At 36.4% G+C, this 21,207-nt stretch overlaps 1 protein-coding gene across 4 annotated transcripts in view; it reads right to left on the reverse strand.

Moving 5' to 3' along the window:
* LOC131166878 (uncharacterized) overlaps nucleotides 1–21,207 on the reverse strand; it is a 54,713-nt gene that overhangs the window by 25,344 nt on the left and 8,162 nt on the right. For 2 of the 4 annotated variants that reach the window (XM_058125492.1, XM_058125493.1), the window contains exons 2-12: nucleotides 10,087–10,145; nucleotides 9,755–9,863; nucleotides 9,148–9,257; nucleotides 8,807–8,875; nucleotides 6,910–7,521; nucleotides 5,795–6,333; nucleotides 5,484–5,548; nucleotides 4,335–4,414; nucleotides 1,263–1,367; nucleotides 565–704; nucleotides 307–435 (exon numbers count right to left, since the gene is read on the reverse strand). In XM_058125492.1, the coding sequence (XP_057981475.1) occupies nucleotides 307–435; nucleotides 565–704; nucleotides 1,263–1,367; nucleotides 4,335–4,414; nucleotides 5,484–5,548; nucleotides 5,795–6,333; nucleotides 6,910–7,521; nucleotides 8,807–8,875; nucleotides 9,148–9,257; nucleotides 9,755–9,863; nucleotides 10,087–10,145 (2,017 nt within the window). Of the gene's footprint in view, nucleotides 1–306; nucleotides 436–564; nucleotides 705–1,262; nucleotides 1,368–4,334; nucleotides 4,415–5,483; nucleotides 5,549–5,794; nucleotides 6,334–6,909; nucleotides 7,522–8,806; nucleotides 8,910–9,147; nucleotides 9,259–9,754; nucleotides 9,864–10,086; nucleotides 10,146–21,207 lie in introns of those variants that run through there. The other 2 variants (XM_058125495.1, XM_058125494.1) reach the window with 1 other exon arrangement.

Genomic DNA, 21,207 nt, shown 5'->3' on the forward strand with positions numbered 1-21,207 from the left:
ACTCCTAGCAGAATTTTAACTTAATAAATGACAAGAAGAAAAAGGAAGGGTTAAGTGACATATAAAATCTACTGAGTGCAGCTCACATGTCACCATTTAGACACAAGTGCCTATAACTTATTTTCAAGATGACCGAGCACATCTGGGAAAGAAATCAAAAAGTGATCATTCAAGGAGCAATTTTCCAAAAAAGTTCTTGTCATTGTATTGGCAAATGTATTCAACACGACCAGATATCCAATAGTAATTTTATATATTCTTTGCATGTTCAGAAAATATTTGTGACGTAGCAGAATAAAAACTTACCTGTCATGCATATTTAAACAAAATTCCATCGCAAACGAAAAGGACCTATATGCGGTAGTGAACTCTATCATCCATCCAATAAGAAGACCTAAAGCCCCAATAGCTATTACAAGAACAATATTGGCAGACCTGCAGAGTTTTAACAGATTTAAAAGCCCATCATGTTTCCTTAGAAAAGGTCTGACAGCCAATCACATTTCCTTAAAAAAAAGTTTGTGCTTCAAGCATGCATAAATTATGCCAACCAGTTTAATGTACCTTGTTGCCCCAGTTACAGCCATTAGAGCAGTGAGAATTGATACACCAGTGTGCATTGTCCTCTTAGAAAATTCATCAATAGCAGCTAGGTAGACAAAAGTGCTCACCACAGCCATGAAAGACAGCCAAAAATCCAAGAACTGAAACCATTTTCCAAAAAAACCATTAACAAAAATAACACACACACAAGAAGAAAGAGAGGGGAGGGAATGAAGGAGGGGAAGACAGGAGGTTACATCTTTTGATTCAATGAAATGCAACAAGCACTGCGATTTACACAACTTAGAATTCAATTTTTATTTTTATTTTTTTATAAAATATTCCCTCTGATGATCCTGAAATAAGGACTCAATTCAAATAATCTTTTAAAGAATTTGGGGCTTTTGATGGTTACGGCATTTTTCATCTCAGGAGGTTCACGTATCCTACCGTCCAGTCGACTTCTACTATCTTTTGTCATGCCAATAAAAACAACAACATTCCCTTAATGAGCATTGTGTCTTCCTGCTGCCGTTAAATACATGGGGTTCCATATCAAAAACATGGGGAACAGCTTTTGAAGCCTACAATATTCTTTGTGCATAGATGTTAGAGGTGCATTCATCCAAGCTCAATTTCACTCTGTTTTGCTCAAGTTTATCTTCTTTTGGCAGGAAACCCATAGTTCCACATTAAAAGCATGGAGAAACAACTAATACCTGTAAGGCATGAAAAGTTAATGCACACCAGGTGCCTACATCACATGCATGATACAATCCACTTGAAATTCCACTAGAAGTAAATAATATCCACTCTGCAAATGCCTGCGCAAAAAAAACCAATGCCCTCCTCAGAATAGAAATACCAAATCAAGTACTTAACTATGTCAGATATGAAATACATCAAATCCAGCATTGAACTCAATAATTAGAGTAAAATACTAAACAACGATTACGGATGATATAACTGAACTCTCCCTAGGTTTCTGAAACACCATTGCCCTCCCCAATTGTCCAGGTAATAAATATAAAATTGAAGTTACATTATTTCTCTCATTCATCAAAGTTTTTATATAATATTCAAAGCAAGGGCACATTGGGCCATGGAAGACTAGCTTTAGCAACAGAAGTTGCTATGTGATTGCTAACATCATAGGGAGCTGGTGCAAGAAAACAACCAACACAATTTCAATTCAAATTCAAACCCAACAAATAAAATTAGTGCATAGGCCTTCGATGGGTCCTGATATGGCAGTATGACCACAGCAGGCTATTTGGAATGTGTAATGCATGCACGCTTACTAGAGAGAACTTGTTTAGCCCCTAACAATAGGGCTGTGGCAATATAATTTTCTGCCTTCTATAGGCTTACAATGATGGGAGAACAAAAATAATATAATTTTAGAATCCTAATTAAACTCAAGTACTACTTTCCTAAATAATATTAATCTAGAATCTAAATATATTTTTTACTAATAAAAATAATCTTAACAAAATTAAGAAAATTACAGTAAAACTATAAAAAAATATATTGATATGCTTGCTTGCCCACTCGTTAGTGATAATCAAAATTTACAATGGGAGACAGTGTGTACTATTATTACAAGCATTAGGGTAGTTCTCTTAATTAATTTTGAAACTCTGACTGGATGGGTATGTGCCTGTCTGGTTTTCTGCTTTTTCTTTTTTTAAGGGGTGGTGGAGTGGAGGATGATTTCCTTTGTTCCTCTGAAGATTCAAAAGCAAATGGGAAAATGGATTAATCATGAAGTCATACAAATGTTTTGTGGTGGTTTTTTTTACAATCCATGGAAATCAAAAGCAATTCATGCATAAACATCAAGATTTCTAGCTCATAGGACTTTCTCTGTCCCCAAACTGATACAAAGAAAACATATTCTTGACATTCTTCTAGAACTTAATAGAGATGAAGAGAGAAGAAAAATGAATAGCTAACAATCAACAATCTTAACTACACTGACAACAATCATGTGATATTTTTCCCAATCCAATAAAAGTGAAAGCATAATCTACTTTTTACAAGAGATATTTATCCTATCAAGAAAATTACAAAGATATTTTCAAAAAGGAACAAATATATATAAGCCTGTTAGCAGAAAACTAAACAGAAAAAAGACCTAAATATGAAAAAACAAGAAAAATTATTAATGTGGCAAACTATTAAAAGTAAGGTTTAAATTATTAAAGGACTTAAAACTTCTTCAAATCGGGCTCTCTTCTGTCATAAAAGTGATTTCTCAATTTAAAGGCATGTCCTTAAAAGTTCAAAAGACAACTTCCTTTCTCTTGATAATCCTTTGTAAGGTTGTCGTGTGATTAAAATTTTTATGCGATTAATATCCCGAAGGATTAAAAGATCAAATTTTTATATTCAAACTTCTTGTAAGTTTGCAAACTTCATTCCAAATTTAACATAAATAATTTATATTCTAGTTATTCACCATGCAAATTATTTTCTACATTTGGATACGTGGAGGCCATAGATATGGAGATAAAAATGAGCCCAATGATAGAATTTTACTTTTTGACATGTCATATGATCTTGTTACAATGAATATCTGATTTAAGAAAAGAGAACTAACAACCTTCAAGAGCGGACACAATAAAAGCCAAAAGGATTTTTCACAACTAGGAAGGGGGATTGTTTATCATGCAAGGATTGTAAAGTTATCCTCGGTGAAAGTTTGACTACAGTACAAAAGTTTGAGTATCAAATATATGTATTAAAAAATGGAGGAGAGAGAGCAACATAAATCAATGCGATAGGACTAGGTGGTAGAATCTGAAGGGAGAAAATATACTAAAATTTGAAAAAAAAAAATTATCAAAGAGGGTGATTGGATAATAAGGGAAAGATAGATACGAACACTCGGAGGAATAGAATAACTAGCTCTATTAAAAAGATAGCAAAAGGGATTTTAAGTGAATCCAAAGAAGATTGTCGAGTAGTAAAGAAAGTTATGGGATCAAGATGTCCAAAAAGCCTTAAAGACAGAGAATTTTAAAACATGTCAAAATTTTAGAAACATAGAAAACCTTGAAAAGTGTACAGAGGCAAGAAAGGAGGGCAAAAAAACCCCTACTCCATAATCCATCAATTTACATGACTCGAGCCCATCTCTCCTTTTTTTCTCATTGGAAAAACGGAAGGAAAGGGAATCTTCAAAAGATAGATTTGAATGGTTAACTTGTTTTGCCACTTGCATAAAAACAAGAAAATAGTTCAAATACATGTACTAGTATTTGGTGCATTGATGGTGAAAAATTATATCCATGAACTAAAAATATTAATACCGGGTTAGGGATAAAAGAATTATCCTATTTTTCATGTGGAAAAAACCAAGAAAATACATTTCCTTTTCAGTTTAGAATACTTCATTTAAATTTGAAATTAGAAAAGGGAATTAAAATAGAAGGTAAGATTAGGAAAAAGGAATAGAGATCTTATTTTGTGTGTGTGAGTGTGTGAGAGACTGAGAGAGAGGAAAAATTTAGTAAAGAATAACTTGAAATTTGCAGAGGAGAAAAATTATTAACACAATTAATATGGATCCATACTATTATCTTAATGAGTAGAGAAAGCATGTCAAGAAATAAGCATAACCAAGTGTGCGTTAAAAATTAAAGCTTCTAAAACTCTAGAAAGTTGGAACTGGATATTGGAATTCAAAGACACCACACTAACGCCTTGTAGCACATGGTATATAGACTTCCATTCACTGCCTGAAAGTTAATTGTGTTCCAACCAATACCAAGGGATATAAATATTACCTTCTGCCGAAGAGCCCAGAAAGCAGGAAGTATAGCTGCAGCATTTGATGCAATAAGAGAAATTGACTGCCACATGTGCCCTACATTAATTTTCAGCCAGTAAATTATGCATAGAACCATTATACAGCACAATAGCAACTCCTGGAACTAGGATGAAAATGTATATATATTTTGAAAAACACCAAGAATAGAAGAACCACCACCACAAAGCACAACTCCAAATGATATGCATCCTACAAGCTACTTGCCTTATGCACTTTAGCAGATGATAAGGAGATATAGGTGCATCAAGTATTCCGACTCCAGTCCTCAAGGGTGTGTTTGTTTCCCAGGGTAAGGTTTTGCAAGATTGGACTGAACTGGATGCTATAGGACAAAAGTCTGTCATCCATAAGGGGCAGGATAAGAACATGAGTAGAATTTTCTTTTTGGCTTTTATGCCTGCAAGATGCCTTTGCCTGAGATGGCTGGCAGGAGGAACTGAACAGCTCTAGCCCATGTGGTGGGCTAAAAAGTGCTTAGCCAAGCCAAGTCATTCTTAGCCCATGAAACAAATGCACCCGAGAGAGGCCACATTCGACACATATATTAGATCAAACTTCATGCCTTCTCATCCATTTATTTTCTCACTGCACTTTATGACATTCGCAAGACTTTAAGAACATCAAAGTTTGTAATTGAGCCATCAGCTTAAAGATTTTTTTTTAAAAATAAATAAATAACATTAGCCACATTCAGTAAACCACAAACAGTTACAAGTCTTGAGATTTTCCTAGAAAATCATTCCATATGAAAAAAAGAAAAAGTTTAGCCATTTTGCAGCTAGCACAATTCTGCAATTTTCCAGTTGATTCTCAATGTCCTACCTGAAAGTACTAATCATCTAGTTTAACCATTTGGGTCATTGACAAGCAATTGGCTGCAAGTTACCTTATACAAGAGTAAAGAAGAATTAGCTTAATTATGATTGCAATCTCGGACTTCCTATCTAAAGTGCTAATCTTGTTTAAGCATTTGAGCCATTGACATACAAATATTTGCAGGTCACCTCATACAAGAGGAAAGAAAAATTAACTTAATTATGATAACAATTTTGGATATAATAGCAGAAAATTTAGCAGGGACAACCTGTACAGCTGCCTTTCTTACCTCGACGTGATACAATTTCAACACTACAGTCGAAGCCCCCATGGTCTCGGTCACAGAAGCAGTAGCTGAAAGAAAATACAAAATTGAGGAAAATAAGGGAAGGAAAGAAATGTAGTTTGAAATTTTTACAACTTCACGTCAAAATTATTCTAATTTCAATGTCCCTAGGTCTTGGCTGATAAGAACAGCCCTTTTTTTTTCTTTCTAAATTTGTACTTTACATGGACTAGCATATCAAGCAATTAAATAAATAAATGACAGAAGAAAGATCATTGAGGAAAGGAGAAAAATGAGGAGGCTAAATAAAAAACCTGTATAATGTTAGACCACTTGAATCCATGGCAGATCGACACATCCCATGAGAAGAGCATTTTTTTGGGCATCTCTCAAGTGAAACAGACATGGTAGTTTGATCTTTAGAAGAGCTACCAGAGGAATTTAGATGCCTTAATCCAAAACCCCAAGTTCCTTCACTAACGTAAAAGATGTAAAAATCAACTGCTACTTCACTTGAATTATACAACTTGAAAAACATGGAACCTCTACTGCCGCTTGTCTTATTTGCATAGAAATAGTCCCAGCTATTAACAGACGGTAATCCACCTAATCTGGCGTATATCTCATATTTTATTTTTGCATTTGATGTTAAACGGATGTGAAAATTTCCTCCAGCAGCTCCACGAGGAATGTCCAGAAGAAAATAAGTCCAAGCATCATCTAGTTTTCCCACAAATGAGGAATTGCTTAAAAGGGGTTCAAGAGGGAAATTGGCAGAATCAACGGACACCTTTCCACCAATTGGCAAATAATAAGATTCAAATGGAACATTTGGATCTTTCCTGAGAAATGTCTGCAAACAACCACTCTCACGTTAAAAAATAAGCTGTTCCAGAAAATAAGCTTCTTCCAGCACAAAGAAAGAGAATAAAGCTGTTCACCAACTTGATTTAAACCAAGGAACTTACACAGAACAGAATTCAAAATCAACAATTATATTACAGAATGAGCATACATGTTATTTACTCTTTAATTTCTGCATTCCAGACTATTTCATGATTTAAAGTTTAAAATTTGAAAAAAACAATGACTCTCTCATCCATGGTAAAGAGGTCCTAATTGGAACTCCAAGAACCACTCATGAAAACTCTCCCATCAACGCAAAAAAAAGCGAGCAACAAATAATCAGCTTTTCACACTAAGCTTCATATATACTTCTTTATCACCAATTCACCATTAACAAGGAAGTTAAGCAAAGCAATTATCTCTTCACACTAAGCCTCATAACCGTTTTTGGTCAGCAACACACAGAAAAATATAGAAGTGGATGTCATATTGATGCAGAATCAGTACATAAATACTGTGGCAAGTCAAGACACAATTAAGAAAGTAAAAGACATGGATAACACATGGTAGTCATTAATCATACCTGAAGCATGTATTTTTCCCATGTACAGTTCAATCCAGCCTTTCCCCCAGGACATTCAAGCATTTGCCATTCCATGGAATAGCAAACTTTTGCACTAGTATCTTGACTTCCTCCAATTTCATTTGACAGATTAACAGGTAAAATAGTAATGTACCAGCGACCAACCTTTGGGGAACTAATAACCAAAGGAGATTTGTTTATGTCACCTGAATAATCATGCAAAGTAGCAAGAGGCATTGCACCATGTCGAACAAAACACATCAACTTGACTTCACTATTATTCCCATTTTTATTTGCCTGTCTTTCATTCAATGTAACATTTGTTGCCATAATGGTCAATTGTTCCACCATACCCACCACATCCAAGGAGTAGACTTTTGGTTCAACCCCCAGGCAAGAATTCAGAAGAGAATGTCTGCAAGAAACTAAATTTTCCACTGATCCACTATACAGTTGACCATCAGACAGATTTCTTGTGAAATTTTTATTTTCGTACAGAACACATGAAAGTGGTTCAACTGTTTGGTTGCAGTACTGGCCCCACATTGTTGGAGTTGCACATCCTTCGACACTAATGTTGGCACTGAAATAGTATGCGAGGCCTCGAGAAATCTGGAATGACAGAATCGGTAAATTTCAATTTTCAAACAGCTGTAGAAATTCATGAATGTCCAACATCAGTGCATCATAAGGAATCAATAAAGTGAGAATAGATCACATGGAAAAAGCCATATGAGACATCTTTTTATTTTAGGCTCTGTAAAAGTCAAACATCCTTCTTTTTGCCCATTTTTATCAAGAACTAAATGAACTCTCAAATTTATTAGAAAATGCAAAATAGAAGTTAAGCACATAAATGCAATTGGATGAGGTGTATATATCATTATGATGTCTGAGATAATGCACTATTAATATGAAACTGAACCAGTAGAAGAATAGCAAACTTGAGACTAGTTTGTTAAAAAAGGTTATACTCAAAATGTTGATGTGAGGCACATTCCAGATTGATTCCACTGAAATTTTGGAATTAAGGCTTTGAAATTCATTTTGTTAATGAGGGTTGGAAGCTTATTAAGAGCAGTCTCATCATAGAAATGGGGGAAGAAGTGCTACACACTTTACCATGGTGCAGAGCTAAGTGATTGATTTGAATAGAACTGCGATTATTTTCACTTTTGCTGAACAACTACAAAGTTTTTTTTCTCCTTTTTGCAAGTAATTATGATTTTATTTTGCTCCAAAAACTAGAGCAACTGGAGTTTTCAAATCAAACTCAGGGTCTACTGTTATGTTGTGCCAAATCTTTTCAGCAGATTAATAACAAAATAATCTTTCTCCATTCTCCAATCTCTTTCAAGTAGTCTTCAGCAAAAAAAAAATTTTAAACTGCCAATTGAAATTTTCTTCATTGATGTTCTCCTCACATTTCATTAGTATAATTATCGAGTTTCTCGCATGAATAAACAAAAGGAAACTGCTGCTCCAATGAGGTTCTATGACTTACCCATGCTAAATGAAGTTGTTCTACTCCCTTCATTTTGATGACAAGTTGATAACAATAACCGTGTGATCATCTCCAACCTTTATTAACTAATCTACAGCATTACTTATTCCAATCCTGAATTTGAAACTATTTTGTAGACTAGGTTTTCCTTGCACATTTTGCAAGTTCCGTACATGCATTTCTTGCATGGGGCAAGGCAAAGAAAAGCGAACTGCTGTTCCAATGAAGTATTTTCTTTCATTTAGCAAATAAAATTTGTCTGGAGTTAAATCAAGGCATGCATGTCATAAGAGGCAAATTTGTGAGATGAACAGAAGATTTGAAAATGGAAGGATATTTCAAGACAATAAACTAGGGAAAACATCTTCATATATCAGTGTAAATAAAGCATACCATTTTTGACTGTGTCCTCATAGGTCCAATGCCATTGAAAAGACCAAAATACCAGACTCCTGGAGATATCTGAAGAACAACCTTGTAAGTTGGACTCTGCAAACTGTTGTTAAGCAGAGAATTAAGATGAAAAGGAAAATAAGCAAAACCATTCATAAAATATCTTATGCGCTAAATTGCGTAACCATTTGATAGAAAACTTTGCAAAACATATGTAAGATGGAAATATTAAGTATGATGTGAACTGTTGCATAATATCATGAAACACTTGCACTCGAAGTCAAAGTGAGTATATTATTTAAAAATTGCATAATATTAAGTATGCATGCTTTTAAATAAACCTGCTCATTTGTTAACTTCACAGTGATGTTTTTCTGCATGGGATAGCACTTCTCCAGATTTTGATGACCTTCCATTCCTCCAAAAGATCCATTAGAGAGAGGATGTAAATCTGCACCCATATAAATAACTCTGTTAGTGCTCACATTCATCAGTCACTAAACTAAGAAGAATAAGAATGACTGAAGCAAAACTCCTAAACAATCCAAATCAAAAGCAGCAGGTTAGATGTTCTAACCTGCTTAACCAAAAATAAATAATTAACTAAATAGAAAGCCCACCCTTGAAAACATCATAATTGGAAGGTAGGCACACCCATAAAATACTGAAATGAAAGCATATTAGTAGTGGCTAAAAACACACTACCAGCAAAACTTAGTACGATGAACAGAACTTTTAAGGATTTTGATGTCAATTTGATGAAAGGAAGATAAATTTAGAGGTGTCCTGATCTATTTTATAAGGTTAATTGGTTATTAAATGATTCTACAAGCATGCAATGGTTATCATTAGATATTACAGAAAATATTGCCAAGAATAATAGTGAAAGTTGGGGGGAGGGGGTGTGGTGAGATGGTTTACATTGAATTTCATTTAAGTAACACTTACCTAAACTTTTAAAAAAGGTATTTGAGATATCTGGCAAAGGAGGGCTACCATCTCGGAAACATATCATTGGCAACATGCTTTTGGGAACTTTGGTTATGCCTTTATCATCCTGCAAACAATTTGCAACTCATCATGATGCAAGTTTCTTTATGCATCAACTAAAGGAAAACTTTAATTTCAAGTTCGGGTTAACGCAACATATGTTACATATTATTTTTGACGAGAAACGCAATAGACAGAACTTTATTTTTCAACAAAACAAACCAAATTCATGAAACAGCTATCAAGCAATTGGAATTGGATAGTGTATTAAACACTTGGGGAACACTTACGAGATCTACATCCGACTTTAATGCAATAGACATTGAAGAAAACTGTCGTGGCAAATCAACTGCGACAAGGCAGAAAAACAAAAATGGTTAAAATGTTGCATGAATTTGGGAATAGATACCTAATTTCAAGTTTTTTTTTGTCTCAAAAATAAATAATAAAATAATAAATAATGTAAGAGTTGATATCTTAAAAGAACTTCATCATCATACAAACAAATTTAAATAGGAGTTAAAAGATTATAAGCATCATGTTAGAGAGAGAAGCTCTCCCTTCTCTCTAGAAGGCGCATGGCGTGAATGCTAGGGCTGGGTTCACTCTTGATGCTACGATTTCTCTACAATCTTGGTGGTTGTGATCGGATCTGCATTGATTAAGCTTATTGAAGGGTTCTGGTCTGCTTGCTGATTGTTCGTTCAGCATCTCTTGTTGGATCTAGGCGGTGTAGATTTGATTTTCAGATTTCCCGCTCATGGTGGTATTTTGAAATTCTGAACCTCTGGACATCTATGGGGCATCGGGGTTTTGCTAGGGTTATAGATAACCCTAATCAGAAAGAAGGAATGAGTGAGGAGGCCGAATATGCACTGACGTATATTGTAGCTAAAGGGGGTGACCGGAATGTATGGAGTAAGAAGAGCCATGCGGAAATAATGACTGAGTTTGGAACTCTGTCGCAAATGGCGATGCAGAAGGCTCTCGAAGGCACGAACCAGTTGAAATCATGAGCAGAGCTCTTGGAGTCTCTTAGAGCTCAAATGGGTATGCAAGAAGGTCAGGGTTCTGGATCTGGTAAAGATGGTGCTGAGGTGAATGCTCCGACGGGGTTGCAGGTGACTCCGGGGGTAGATGGTAACCAGTGTGAGCTTACCCCCTCAACTCACCTTGACATTCTCCAGAAACAAGTGGATCCTGGGATGCGTTTTGTCTCAGATCCTGAGTTGTTTGGGTGTGACTATAGCATGCAACAGAAAAACAAAAAACAAAGTCCCGATGGTTTTGAACAAGAAAATTTTAGAGGGACTGGGGATAATGGAGAGCAACTCATCTACAAAGAAGATGGAAGAATCTGGCACTAAGGTTGGGGGAAAGATCTTAAGGGGAGATGAGAAGCCCTTAGTGTCAGAAACTCTTGGTTCTGATGATTCGGCTGAGGAGGATGAAGCTATGTTAGGTCCTGCTCCTGTAAGGGGTGGATTACAGAGAGGAAACACTGATGGGAACCAGCAAACAACCCATGAAGAGAGGACAATCATTCGAAACAATAAGAAGGTGGCCTGGTCTGATCTTTTTGCTAACAACCGGAATCCTCAATGTTGTGCTCCGATTCCTACCTTTAAATCTGACGGAACTGGGGCTCGATTACAAAGCTCCGATTTAACAGATCCTGAAAGTTCATACCTCAAATGCCTTGTGGGGTATTTTTCTGGGAAGTTCCCTGGCAAATCAGCTCTAAACGCTGTTGTGAGCTCTTGGAAGGTGAAGGTTACCTACATTAGCCAGAAGGAAGGTTGGATAGTTTTCAAATTTCTGAAGGAGGATGACCTTGCAGAGGTTCTGGAAAATGGACCCTATACGAAATATGGTAGGAGTTTGAACCTGAAAAAAATGCCCAAGTGCTTCCAATTTGATCCTGTACAGAGGACCTCTCTACCTGTATGGGTTAAAATTAAAGAACCTTCCAATTGAGATGTGGACACCAGCTGCTTTGGGAAGAATCTGTTCAGAATTAGGGAGGCCTATGTATGCAGATAAATTAACTTCTCTGAGTGCAAGAGTGTCATTTGCAAGAGTTCTTGTAGAGATTGATGTAGCAAAGGAGGTTAAGTATTGTGTTAAAGTCTGGCTTCCGGATGAGGAGGAAATGATTCAGGAAGTGGCTTATGAGAATCTGCCAAGATACTGCTCCTACTGTAAGGTGATTGGCCATACGGTGAATTTTTGTAGCTCTAAGAAGGAGAAGGAGGAGCCTTCTGGAGTAAAGAAAGCGTATGTTGTAAAAGGAACTCTACTTAACAGGGAGGGTGGCAGCAATATGAATGGGAACCAGAGAGATGTGGAACAAACAAAGCCCAAGGAAAATAAGACAGTTCAAGATAAGAGGGGTGAGGAAGGTGTTCAGACTCTGGGGACATGCTGTCGGGACATGCTGTCGTCCTTCGATTCCTGAAGTAGAATCACGAGAAGGGGGGCAACAGGACAAGGAACAGGGATCTGTAAGTGCAATGACAGACAGTCAGAAACAGATTCAGGAAGGTGAGACGAGTAACAGGAGCAACGAAGCCGAAACTGAAGTCAGTTTCCAATCACAACCTGATACTGGTAGGGAATATGTGGTTAGGCTGGGAGAAGATAGCAATACAGTGGTACATATATTGAACTCTGAAGTGGGAAAGGAAAATGTAGAGGAGGAGCCCCCTGGTGCAGATAAAGATATGAGGGTGAAAGAGGGGATAAATTATCAGACTATGACAGAAGGAAAGGAAGCTGTTGGTAGCAGTGTTCAGAGTCAAGGAGCTGTATGTGCTTAACCAGCTGTTGGGGGTGATAGCACTGAAAAAGGGAAAATAGTTAACCCTGTTGCTCAAACAGCTAAAATGAACAATGAGAGCTTCAATCAGGTGAAGAATAAGAAGAACACAAAGAAAGGAGGCATCCAAATTCAACAAATGAGGAAAAGGGGGTCAGGCCCCCATTCTTCAAAATGAAGATTGTATCATTAAACATCATGGGATTTAATAACCCCCTGAAACAAAATGGGGTGCTAGACCTCATCAAAAGAAATAAGATTGATATATGCTGTTTATTGGAAACAAAGCTCTCTCTCTCTCTAAACTTGAAGGTTTGATGAATACTAAATTCAGAAGATGGAAGCAGATCAATAACTTTGATTATCACAGGGCTGGAAGGATAATTGTGTTCTGGGACTCACAGAAGGTACAGCTTCAGGCCACTGGTATGAATGCTCAGGTTATCCACTGCTGTGTGAAATGCTTAATTACTTCTAATCATTTTGCTTTAAGCTTTGTGTATGGATTTAATTCTACTGTTGCTAGGAGATCTTTGTGGCAGGACTTAGTACAGTTTAATCAAAACTCTGAGCCTTGGCTAGTCATGGGAGATTTTAACTGTGTATGCTCCATGGAAGAAAAGAGGAACGGCAACCCCCCAACAGATTATGAGGTAAAAGACATTAATGGCTGTTTTAGAGAGGCTGGCCTTTCAGATTTGAACTCTTCGGGTAATTTCCTGACGTTCATGCTGACGTTCAGTTGCCTGGGCTTATTTCAGACCATTCAGCATGTATTGTAACTCTTTTTGATGAAAATGAATCTGGCAGAAGGCCATTTAAATTTTTTAAAATGTGGGTGAACCGCCACAGCTTCCAGGAGGTGGTCAAAGCTAGTTGGAATTGCAGATATATGGGGTATTGTCAGTTCAGACTGGTAAAAAAACTGCAGGCTCTCGAGGCTCCTCTGAGGACTCTCAACTCCCTACATTTCTCCCATATTTCATCAAGAGCTGATAAGGCAGTGCTGGAGCTTACTGAACTACAACAGATGCTACATGACTCACCAGAGGATGAGAACATACAAAGGAAGCTAGCCATAAAGAAGGGAGAAGCTACAAAATTAAATGATGCAAACAGAATGTTCTTAGCACAACTAGCTAGATCGAGATACCTAAAGGACAGTGATAAAGGCACCTCCTTCTTCCATGCGTTGATGAAAAGACATGCTAGTAGGAATCAAATTGAATCAGTTAAAAGAAGCAGTGGGGAAATCTAGACCTCGCATCAACAAGTTGTGGAGGAATTTCTGAACTACTACAAGGAGCTATTGGGGAAGGAGTTGATTACCTGCCCTGTTGACCCCCAGGTGATTGCCAATGGGAAGACCTTGAGTATCTCACAAGGTGACCAAATGACTACTCCAATCTCTGATGAGGAAGTTAAAGCTGCTCTTTTCAGCATTGGAGACATGAAATCCCCAGGTCCAGATGGTTATACAGCTTGCTTTTTCAAAAAAGCTTGGAGCACAGTAGGAAGGGAAGTCACCCTTGCAGTCAAAGAGTTTTTCACTACAGGAAAACTTCTGAAACAGCTAAATCATACGATTATTGCTCTAATCCAAAATCATCTCATGCTGCCACTGTACAGAATTATAGACCAATAGCTTGTTGTAATGTAATCTACAAGATAATTACAAAGATCCTTGCAGGAAGAATTAAGCCTTGTCTAGAGGAGATTGTGAACCCTGCTCAGTCTGCGTTTGTTAAACAAAGAAGCATGGTAGAGAATATATACCTTGTACAGGAATTGGTGAGAAAATATGCCAGAAAAAGGGTATCTCCGAGGTGCATGTTAAAAATTGATCTTAAAAAAGCATATGACTCAGTATCCTGGAAGTTCTTGAAGGAAATGCTAGTGAACCTAAATTTCCCATCAGTGGTGGTTACGTGGATCATGCAATGTGTTACTACACCCTCATACTCTCTGTCCATCAATGGTGGGATTCATGGTTTCCTTGAGGGAAGAAAGGGACTTAGACAAGGGGATCCCCTCTCCCCCCTCCTCTTTGAAATCTGTATGGAATACCTCCCCAGATTGTTGAAAGCTCTTGAGAGAATCCCAGAATTCAAGTTTCATCCAAGATGTGGGCATCTGAATATAACTCATCTAGCATTTGCAGATGACTTAATCATGTTCTCAAAAGGGAATACTAAATTGGTTTGTCTCTTATTGAACTGCTTAAAAGAGTTTCTCCTTGTGCTCAGGGCTGTATGCAAATATTTTGAAATCTAACATTCTGTTTGCTGGAGTAAAGGAGCAAGAGCTGAGGGAAATCAGAGAGATCACTGAATTTCAGATTGGGGACTTCCCATTCAGGTATCTTGGTATTCCCCTTGCAGCATCGAGGCTAAATAAGATGCACTATGATCCATTAATCAACAGGATCTCCTCTCTATTGAATGGCTGGCCTAGCCACACTATGTCCTATGCAGGTAGATTGGAGTTGATTAATTCAGTGATCCAAGGAGTGGAGTGCTTCTGGCTGGCAATTTTTCCTATGCAGAAATCTGTGGCTAATCATGTAGTCAGATTGTGTAGAACCTTTCTATAGGGAGGTAGGAAAAAACGACCGGTTACTTGGAAGGAAGTGTGTTTGCCAAAAAATGAGGGAGGTTTGGGCATTTTTGATTTGTTGACTTGGAACAAAGCATTACTGACTCGGGCACTTTGGAATATTCAAAATAAAAAGGACTCGTTATGGTCCAAATGGGTTCATCGTATTTATGTGAAAGGGAATAGTTTATGGGAAGCTACAGCAAGACACGATGACTCCCCTTTATTTAAAAAGTTGATTGAACTAAAGAATCAAATTATTCAAAATTGTGGAGATCAGAGGGCTGCAGAAGAGCCTATGATCCAGTGGGTGGAGGATGGCCATATCGGCTCTGCTCAGATCTACAACTTCTGGAGAAACAAAGGGAACTTGGTTCCTTGGCACAAGGAGGTCTGGAAGTGTGGCAGTACCCCGAAGTATACCTTCATTCTCTGGATGGCAATCAAAGGCAAGCTGCTTACAAATGATAAACTGCACGGGCAGGAGGAGAATCTGGAATGCTGTCTCTGTAATGAAGAGCTAGAAACAAATAAACACTTACTCTTTAAGTGTCGGTTCACTAAAGAAGTCTAGAACATGATTCGAGATTGGCTGGGTCTCACAAGAGAAATGACCACAGTGAAGGCAGCCCTGAAATGGATGCATAAGGAAGCTAAAGGCACCGGTATTCAATCAATTGGTAAGAAAATCAGCCTTGCTACTACAGTGTACTTTCTCTGGAACTTTCAAAACAAAAAAAGATTTGAAGGAAAGATTATATCTTCTGTGGAGCTGGTGAAAGTAATACAAAGGCATACCTATAGAGAGGTGTATGACAAGTTTGACATGTTTTCACATGCTTGAGGTGGTCTGTTCTCTTTCAGGTGTTCTGTATCTCTGATAGTTTTGATGTAACATTGTTTCTTGATTAAGGGGGGCCATTTGGTCTTGCCTTTTGCTTGTAGTGCATTGCAATTTAAATTGGGGGCCTGTCCTCCCCATTGGTTCTTGGGTATGCCCAGTGTATATTGTAATTATACTTTTGATCAATACATTTACCTTTACTGATAAAAAAAAACAGTTAAAATAGGAGCAAAAGAGGCATTATCCATAATACATAAAGTGTATCTATGCGGAGTAGCTTATTATGCAGTGTTGATATGGGATAATTTGGTCACTACCACCCACCAGGCTCAATGACTGGTTGAAGAGTTTCACATGGCTAATCCCTTAACTAGTAATGATTGTTGATGAATGTAATGATAAATCGATTATAATTGTCAATAACTCTATAATGAATGTACCAAATACAAGTGAATACAATTCAATTGAATTTTCCTAACTAACATGATCCCCTGTCTATATAAACCCAAGCTATGGTCATCTCAGAAAGAGAGCTCTCACACTTCCTATAATTGCACAATGTGATCAAATTGGCTGGCATAGGCAAGAGATAGGTCCCTAGAGGGGCACCTGACCCTTCCAAATGTCATTTTCTTTTGTGAATACAAGAAAACTCAAGTAACTAATAGGTGCTCTAATAGGCATGCGTTTCAAATGCCCAAACCATCTAAGCTGCCCCCTCCTTATCTTGTCTTCGACTGGTGCTATGCCTAAATTATTGTGTATATGCTCGTTTCTTATTGTATCTTTTAATGTTATACCGCTCATCCACCTTAACATCCGCATTTCAGCAACTTTTATTTTTTGTACATGTTGTTTCTTAGTTGCCCAATATTCAGAACCATAAAGTATAGCTGGCCTTATAGCGGTCCTATAAACTTTCCTTTTAATTTTAAGGGTATTCTATTGATCACATAACACACCTGATGCACTCCTCCATTTTACCCAACCTGTTTTAATTCTATATACTATATCTTCTTCAATTTTCCCTTCCGCTTACATAAAAGATCCAAGATAACTAAATCTATTAGTGCTATGAATTTCTTGATTATCAAGTTTAATCTTCTCTCCACTACTACTCCTTATATTTTTGAAATTACATTTCAAATATTCTTTCTTATTCTTACTTCTCCTAAAACCTTTAGACTCTAACGCGGTTCTCCAAAGTTAGCTTAGATCCCACTCTGCTCTACTATCATCAATCAACACAATATCATCTACAAACAATATACACTAAAGGATCTCATTTTGGATATTCCAAGTAAATTCATCAATCACTAAAGTAAAAAGATAAGAACTCAAAGTAGAACCTTAATGTACACCTATTGTGATTGGAAAATCTCTAGATTCCCCTCCCACAGTCCTAACACTAGTCACTACTCTATCATACATATCCTTAATGACCTCTGCATATCTACTACATAATCCCTTCTTTTCTAAGACCACCAACCTAGGTACTCTATCATATGCTTTCTCTAGGTCAATAAAACTCATATGCAAGTCCCTCTTCTTTTCCCTAAACTTTTCCATTAAGCTTCTTAAAAGATAATTAGCTTATGTTGTTGATCTCCCAGGCATAAAACCAAATTTATTTTCTCAAATCCTTGTTTCTAGTCTTATTCTATGTTCAATTACCCTTTTCCATAATCTCATTGTATGACTCATAATCTTAATTTTACGATAGTTATTACAGTTTTAAATATCATCTTTGTCTTAATATAAAGGTTTTAACGTACTTTTCCTCCATTCCTCTAACATTTTCTTAGTTTTTATAATAATGTTGAATAGATTAGTTAACCATATATTTCCTTTATCCCCTAAACATTTCCAAACTTCAATTGGAATTTTATCTAATCTTATAGAGTCTCCACTTTTCATCTTTTGTAACACCATCCTAACTTTAAGGACTCTAATTTTACGAATAAATCTCCAATTTTTAGTCTTCTCCTCATTTGTCATTTCCAAGTTCAATCTTTCATTTTGGCTTTCATTAAACAACTTATTAAAGTATGTTCGCCACCTCTCTTTTATGTCTTCTTCTCTAGCTAAGACATTATCATTCTCACCCTTAAAATATTTTACATCACCTAAATCTTTGCATTTTCTTTCCCTAGCTCTAGAAAGTTTATAAATGTCTTTTTCTCCTTCTTTTGTATCTAGTCTAGTCTATTTAATATCATAAGCTCTATGTTTAGCTACACTAACAATCTTTCTTGCATTTTTTCTTGTCTCTTTATATTTTTCAAGATTTTCTATATTTCTACAATTTTGTATATTTTATACCAGTTTCTTTGTCTTAACGGCTTTTTGGACTTTTTCATCCCACCACCAACTTTCTTTACTACCCCAGTATTTACCTTTGGATTCACCGAAAATATCTTTTGCTATCCTTATGATAGAGTTTGCCATTTTATTCCAAGTAGAATTTGCATCTATCTTACCCCCTAGTGTCCAATCACACTCTTTGATCATTTTATCTTTGAATTTTACTATATTATTTCCCTTCAAGCTCCACCACCTAGTCCTCTTGTGTTGATTTATGTTACTCTTTCTCTTCCATTTTTTATTATGTATATCCAATACAAGGACTCTATGTTGTGTAGTCAAACTTTCACCTAGGATAATTTTACAATCCTTACAAGATAGACAAGTCCCCTTTCTAGTTAAGAAGAAATCTATTTGGCTTTTATTAAGTTTACTCTTGAAAGTTATTAAGTGTTTTTCACTTTTTATGAAGCAAGTATTCAATATAACCAAATCATAAGATATGGTAAAATCTAATATTGCATCACCGACCTCATTTTTATCGCCATATCCATGGCCTCCATGCATCCATTTAAGGCCTATACTATCTTTTCCAATGTGTCCACTTAAATCAACTCCCAAGAATGCCTTTTCAAATGTTTGTATCCCTTGGAAAATATTATCCATATTTTCCCAAATTTGTCTTTTAAGATTTTCTGCTAAGCCTATTTGGGTAGCATACACATTAATGGCATTTATTATCTCCAAACCTAGACCTATCCTAATTTTAATTATACTTTATCCTATTCTTTTAACATGTACTACATTATCTTTTAGGTCTTTGTCTACAATAATTCCCAACCCGTTGTGTCAAAGCCTCCTTATTTTTCAATTTCTCTAACTTTCTCCCCTGCCCATTTTGTCTCTTGAAGGTAGATTAAGTTAATTTTCCTTCTAAACACTATTTTCACTATTTCCATACTTTTTTCTCATAAGTGTCCCTACATTCCAAGTTGATAGTCTAATCCTAGTTTCTTGCGTTAACTTCTTAATCTGCTCCCTTTTACACTGACCGAGCATATTCCCTTGATCTAAGAATTCATGACGATAAGATCTGACAAAATTTTATGTTGACTGTCAACTATCTAACACAACCCTGCTCCTTTATCTAGACATGGGACAAATTGTGTGTACAAAGATAATTTGTGTTTTACATAGGCTAAGTACAAGTTTGAGTTTCTTTTTAATGCAAAATTATTTCACAGACAATTTTCTAAATCACACCCTACAACCAGTAGAAACCACACAAATAACACAAAGCATTAAAAAATCTAAACCATACAATTTTGTTAATAATAATCATAATAAGAAAAGAAATAACATGAGAGGAGAAGAATCACCGATGGCTGAAACTAAAAGGCAATGAATTTAAATCTAAAGCATACTATTTTGGATTGTCAAACAAGGCTAGATGGAAATTTTTTTTTTTTTAAAGTGTGCATCAATACTTTCAAAAAAATTTTGTATAATCCACGAGTTGCAAAAGGTGTTAAGTGGTTAACCTACACAACTAAAAACACAAAACTTAATCTACTAGCCAACAATGAAAAACAATATAAGAAAAATAAAATAAAATAAAACAGATCAAAGAGGGAGAAGATCTCATGAGCTGCCAAAAAAGAAGTTAACACAGAAATGATAACTATGAATAAAATAAATGCTTCAATTAAAAATCCTAAAAAACTTTTGCAAGAATCCAATTCAAAACCTGGATCTCAAGTAGAAGAGTCGTTGGGCTAACGTACGAAACCCTTGGGGTCAATTTCAGGTGCCCCAATATACTGCCCATGACAGCCTGTTGCGAAATACAGCAGGCAGCAACCTTTGACACAGAAAAAATTTAATGCCAATAGCAGGGGGAAAAAATTCCACGCCAAAATTAATGGATTGAAAAATATGAAAAGCAATAAGAGATTGCAAGAATTTTTCAATGATTCGGGATGGAGTTGAGGAATTGCTGCTACAGATGCTTGTCCGTGATGCTCGCTGAACTGATGACAGCTTGCTGTGAAATACAGCAGGAGGTAACCTTTGATGCCAGAAAATTTAATGCCAACAGAAGGGAAAAAAAAAATACCACACCAAAATCAATCGATTGAATATGGAAAGCAACGAGGGATTTCAAGAATCTTCAATCGGAATTCAAGATTTGGTGATGAAGTTGAGGAAATGCTGCTGCAGATGTTTGCCGATGATGCTCGCTGAATAGATGACAGCCTGCTGTATTTTACAGCAGGAAGTAACCTTTGATTCGGGAAAATTTAATGCCAACGGTGAAAAATTTCCGCACCAAAATCAATCGATCAAAAAATATGGAAAGCAATGAGGGATTGCAAGAATTTTTTCAATCACAATTCAAGATTCAGCAGTGGAGTCAACTGCGATGCTCACTGAACTGATTGAAGAAGATAGAGAGAGAGGGAGAGAAAGAAAGAGGGTTGAGGAGTCCCCCAAAAATCTTGCTTTCTTCTGCACTCACGGTTCAAGAATTCCAAAATTTTCGAGAACTCCAAGCATTCAAGAAGAACCCAGAAAAATCAAGAAACTTGAAGATGATGAACGAGAAAAACCAGCTGCTTAGATCAATTCTCTGAAAAAAAAAAAAAAAAGACTATGTAACTTTCAAACAAGATCATAATAAGGTGCTACTTGAAGAATTTAATAGTCCTAGTTTCCATGGTCTTCTCTTTTTCTTGCTTTTTTCATCGTTGAAGAATTAGATTGCAGAAATCCTGATTGCAGAATATCAGAGAATTCAGAAACAGAGATAGAGGACAGGAACGGAAATTCAGACACAGATATACTGTTTCT

Source organism: Malania oleifera, chromosome 10 (assembly GCF_029873635.1).
Source record: "Malania oleifera isolate guangnan ecotype guangnan chromosome 10, ASM2987363v1, whole genome shotgun sequence".
NCBI lineage: Eukaryota > Viridiplantae > Streptophyta > Magnoliopsida > Santalales > Ximeniaceae > Malania > Malania oleifera.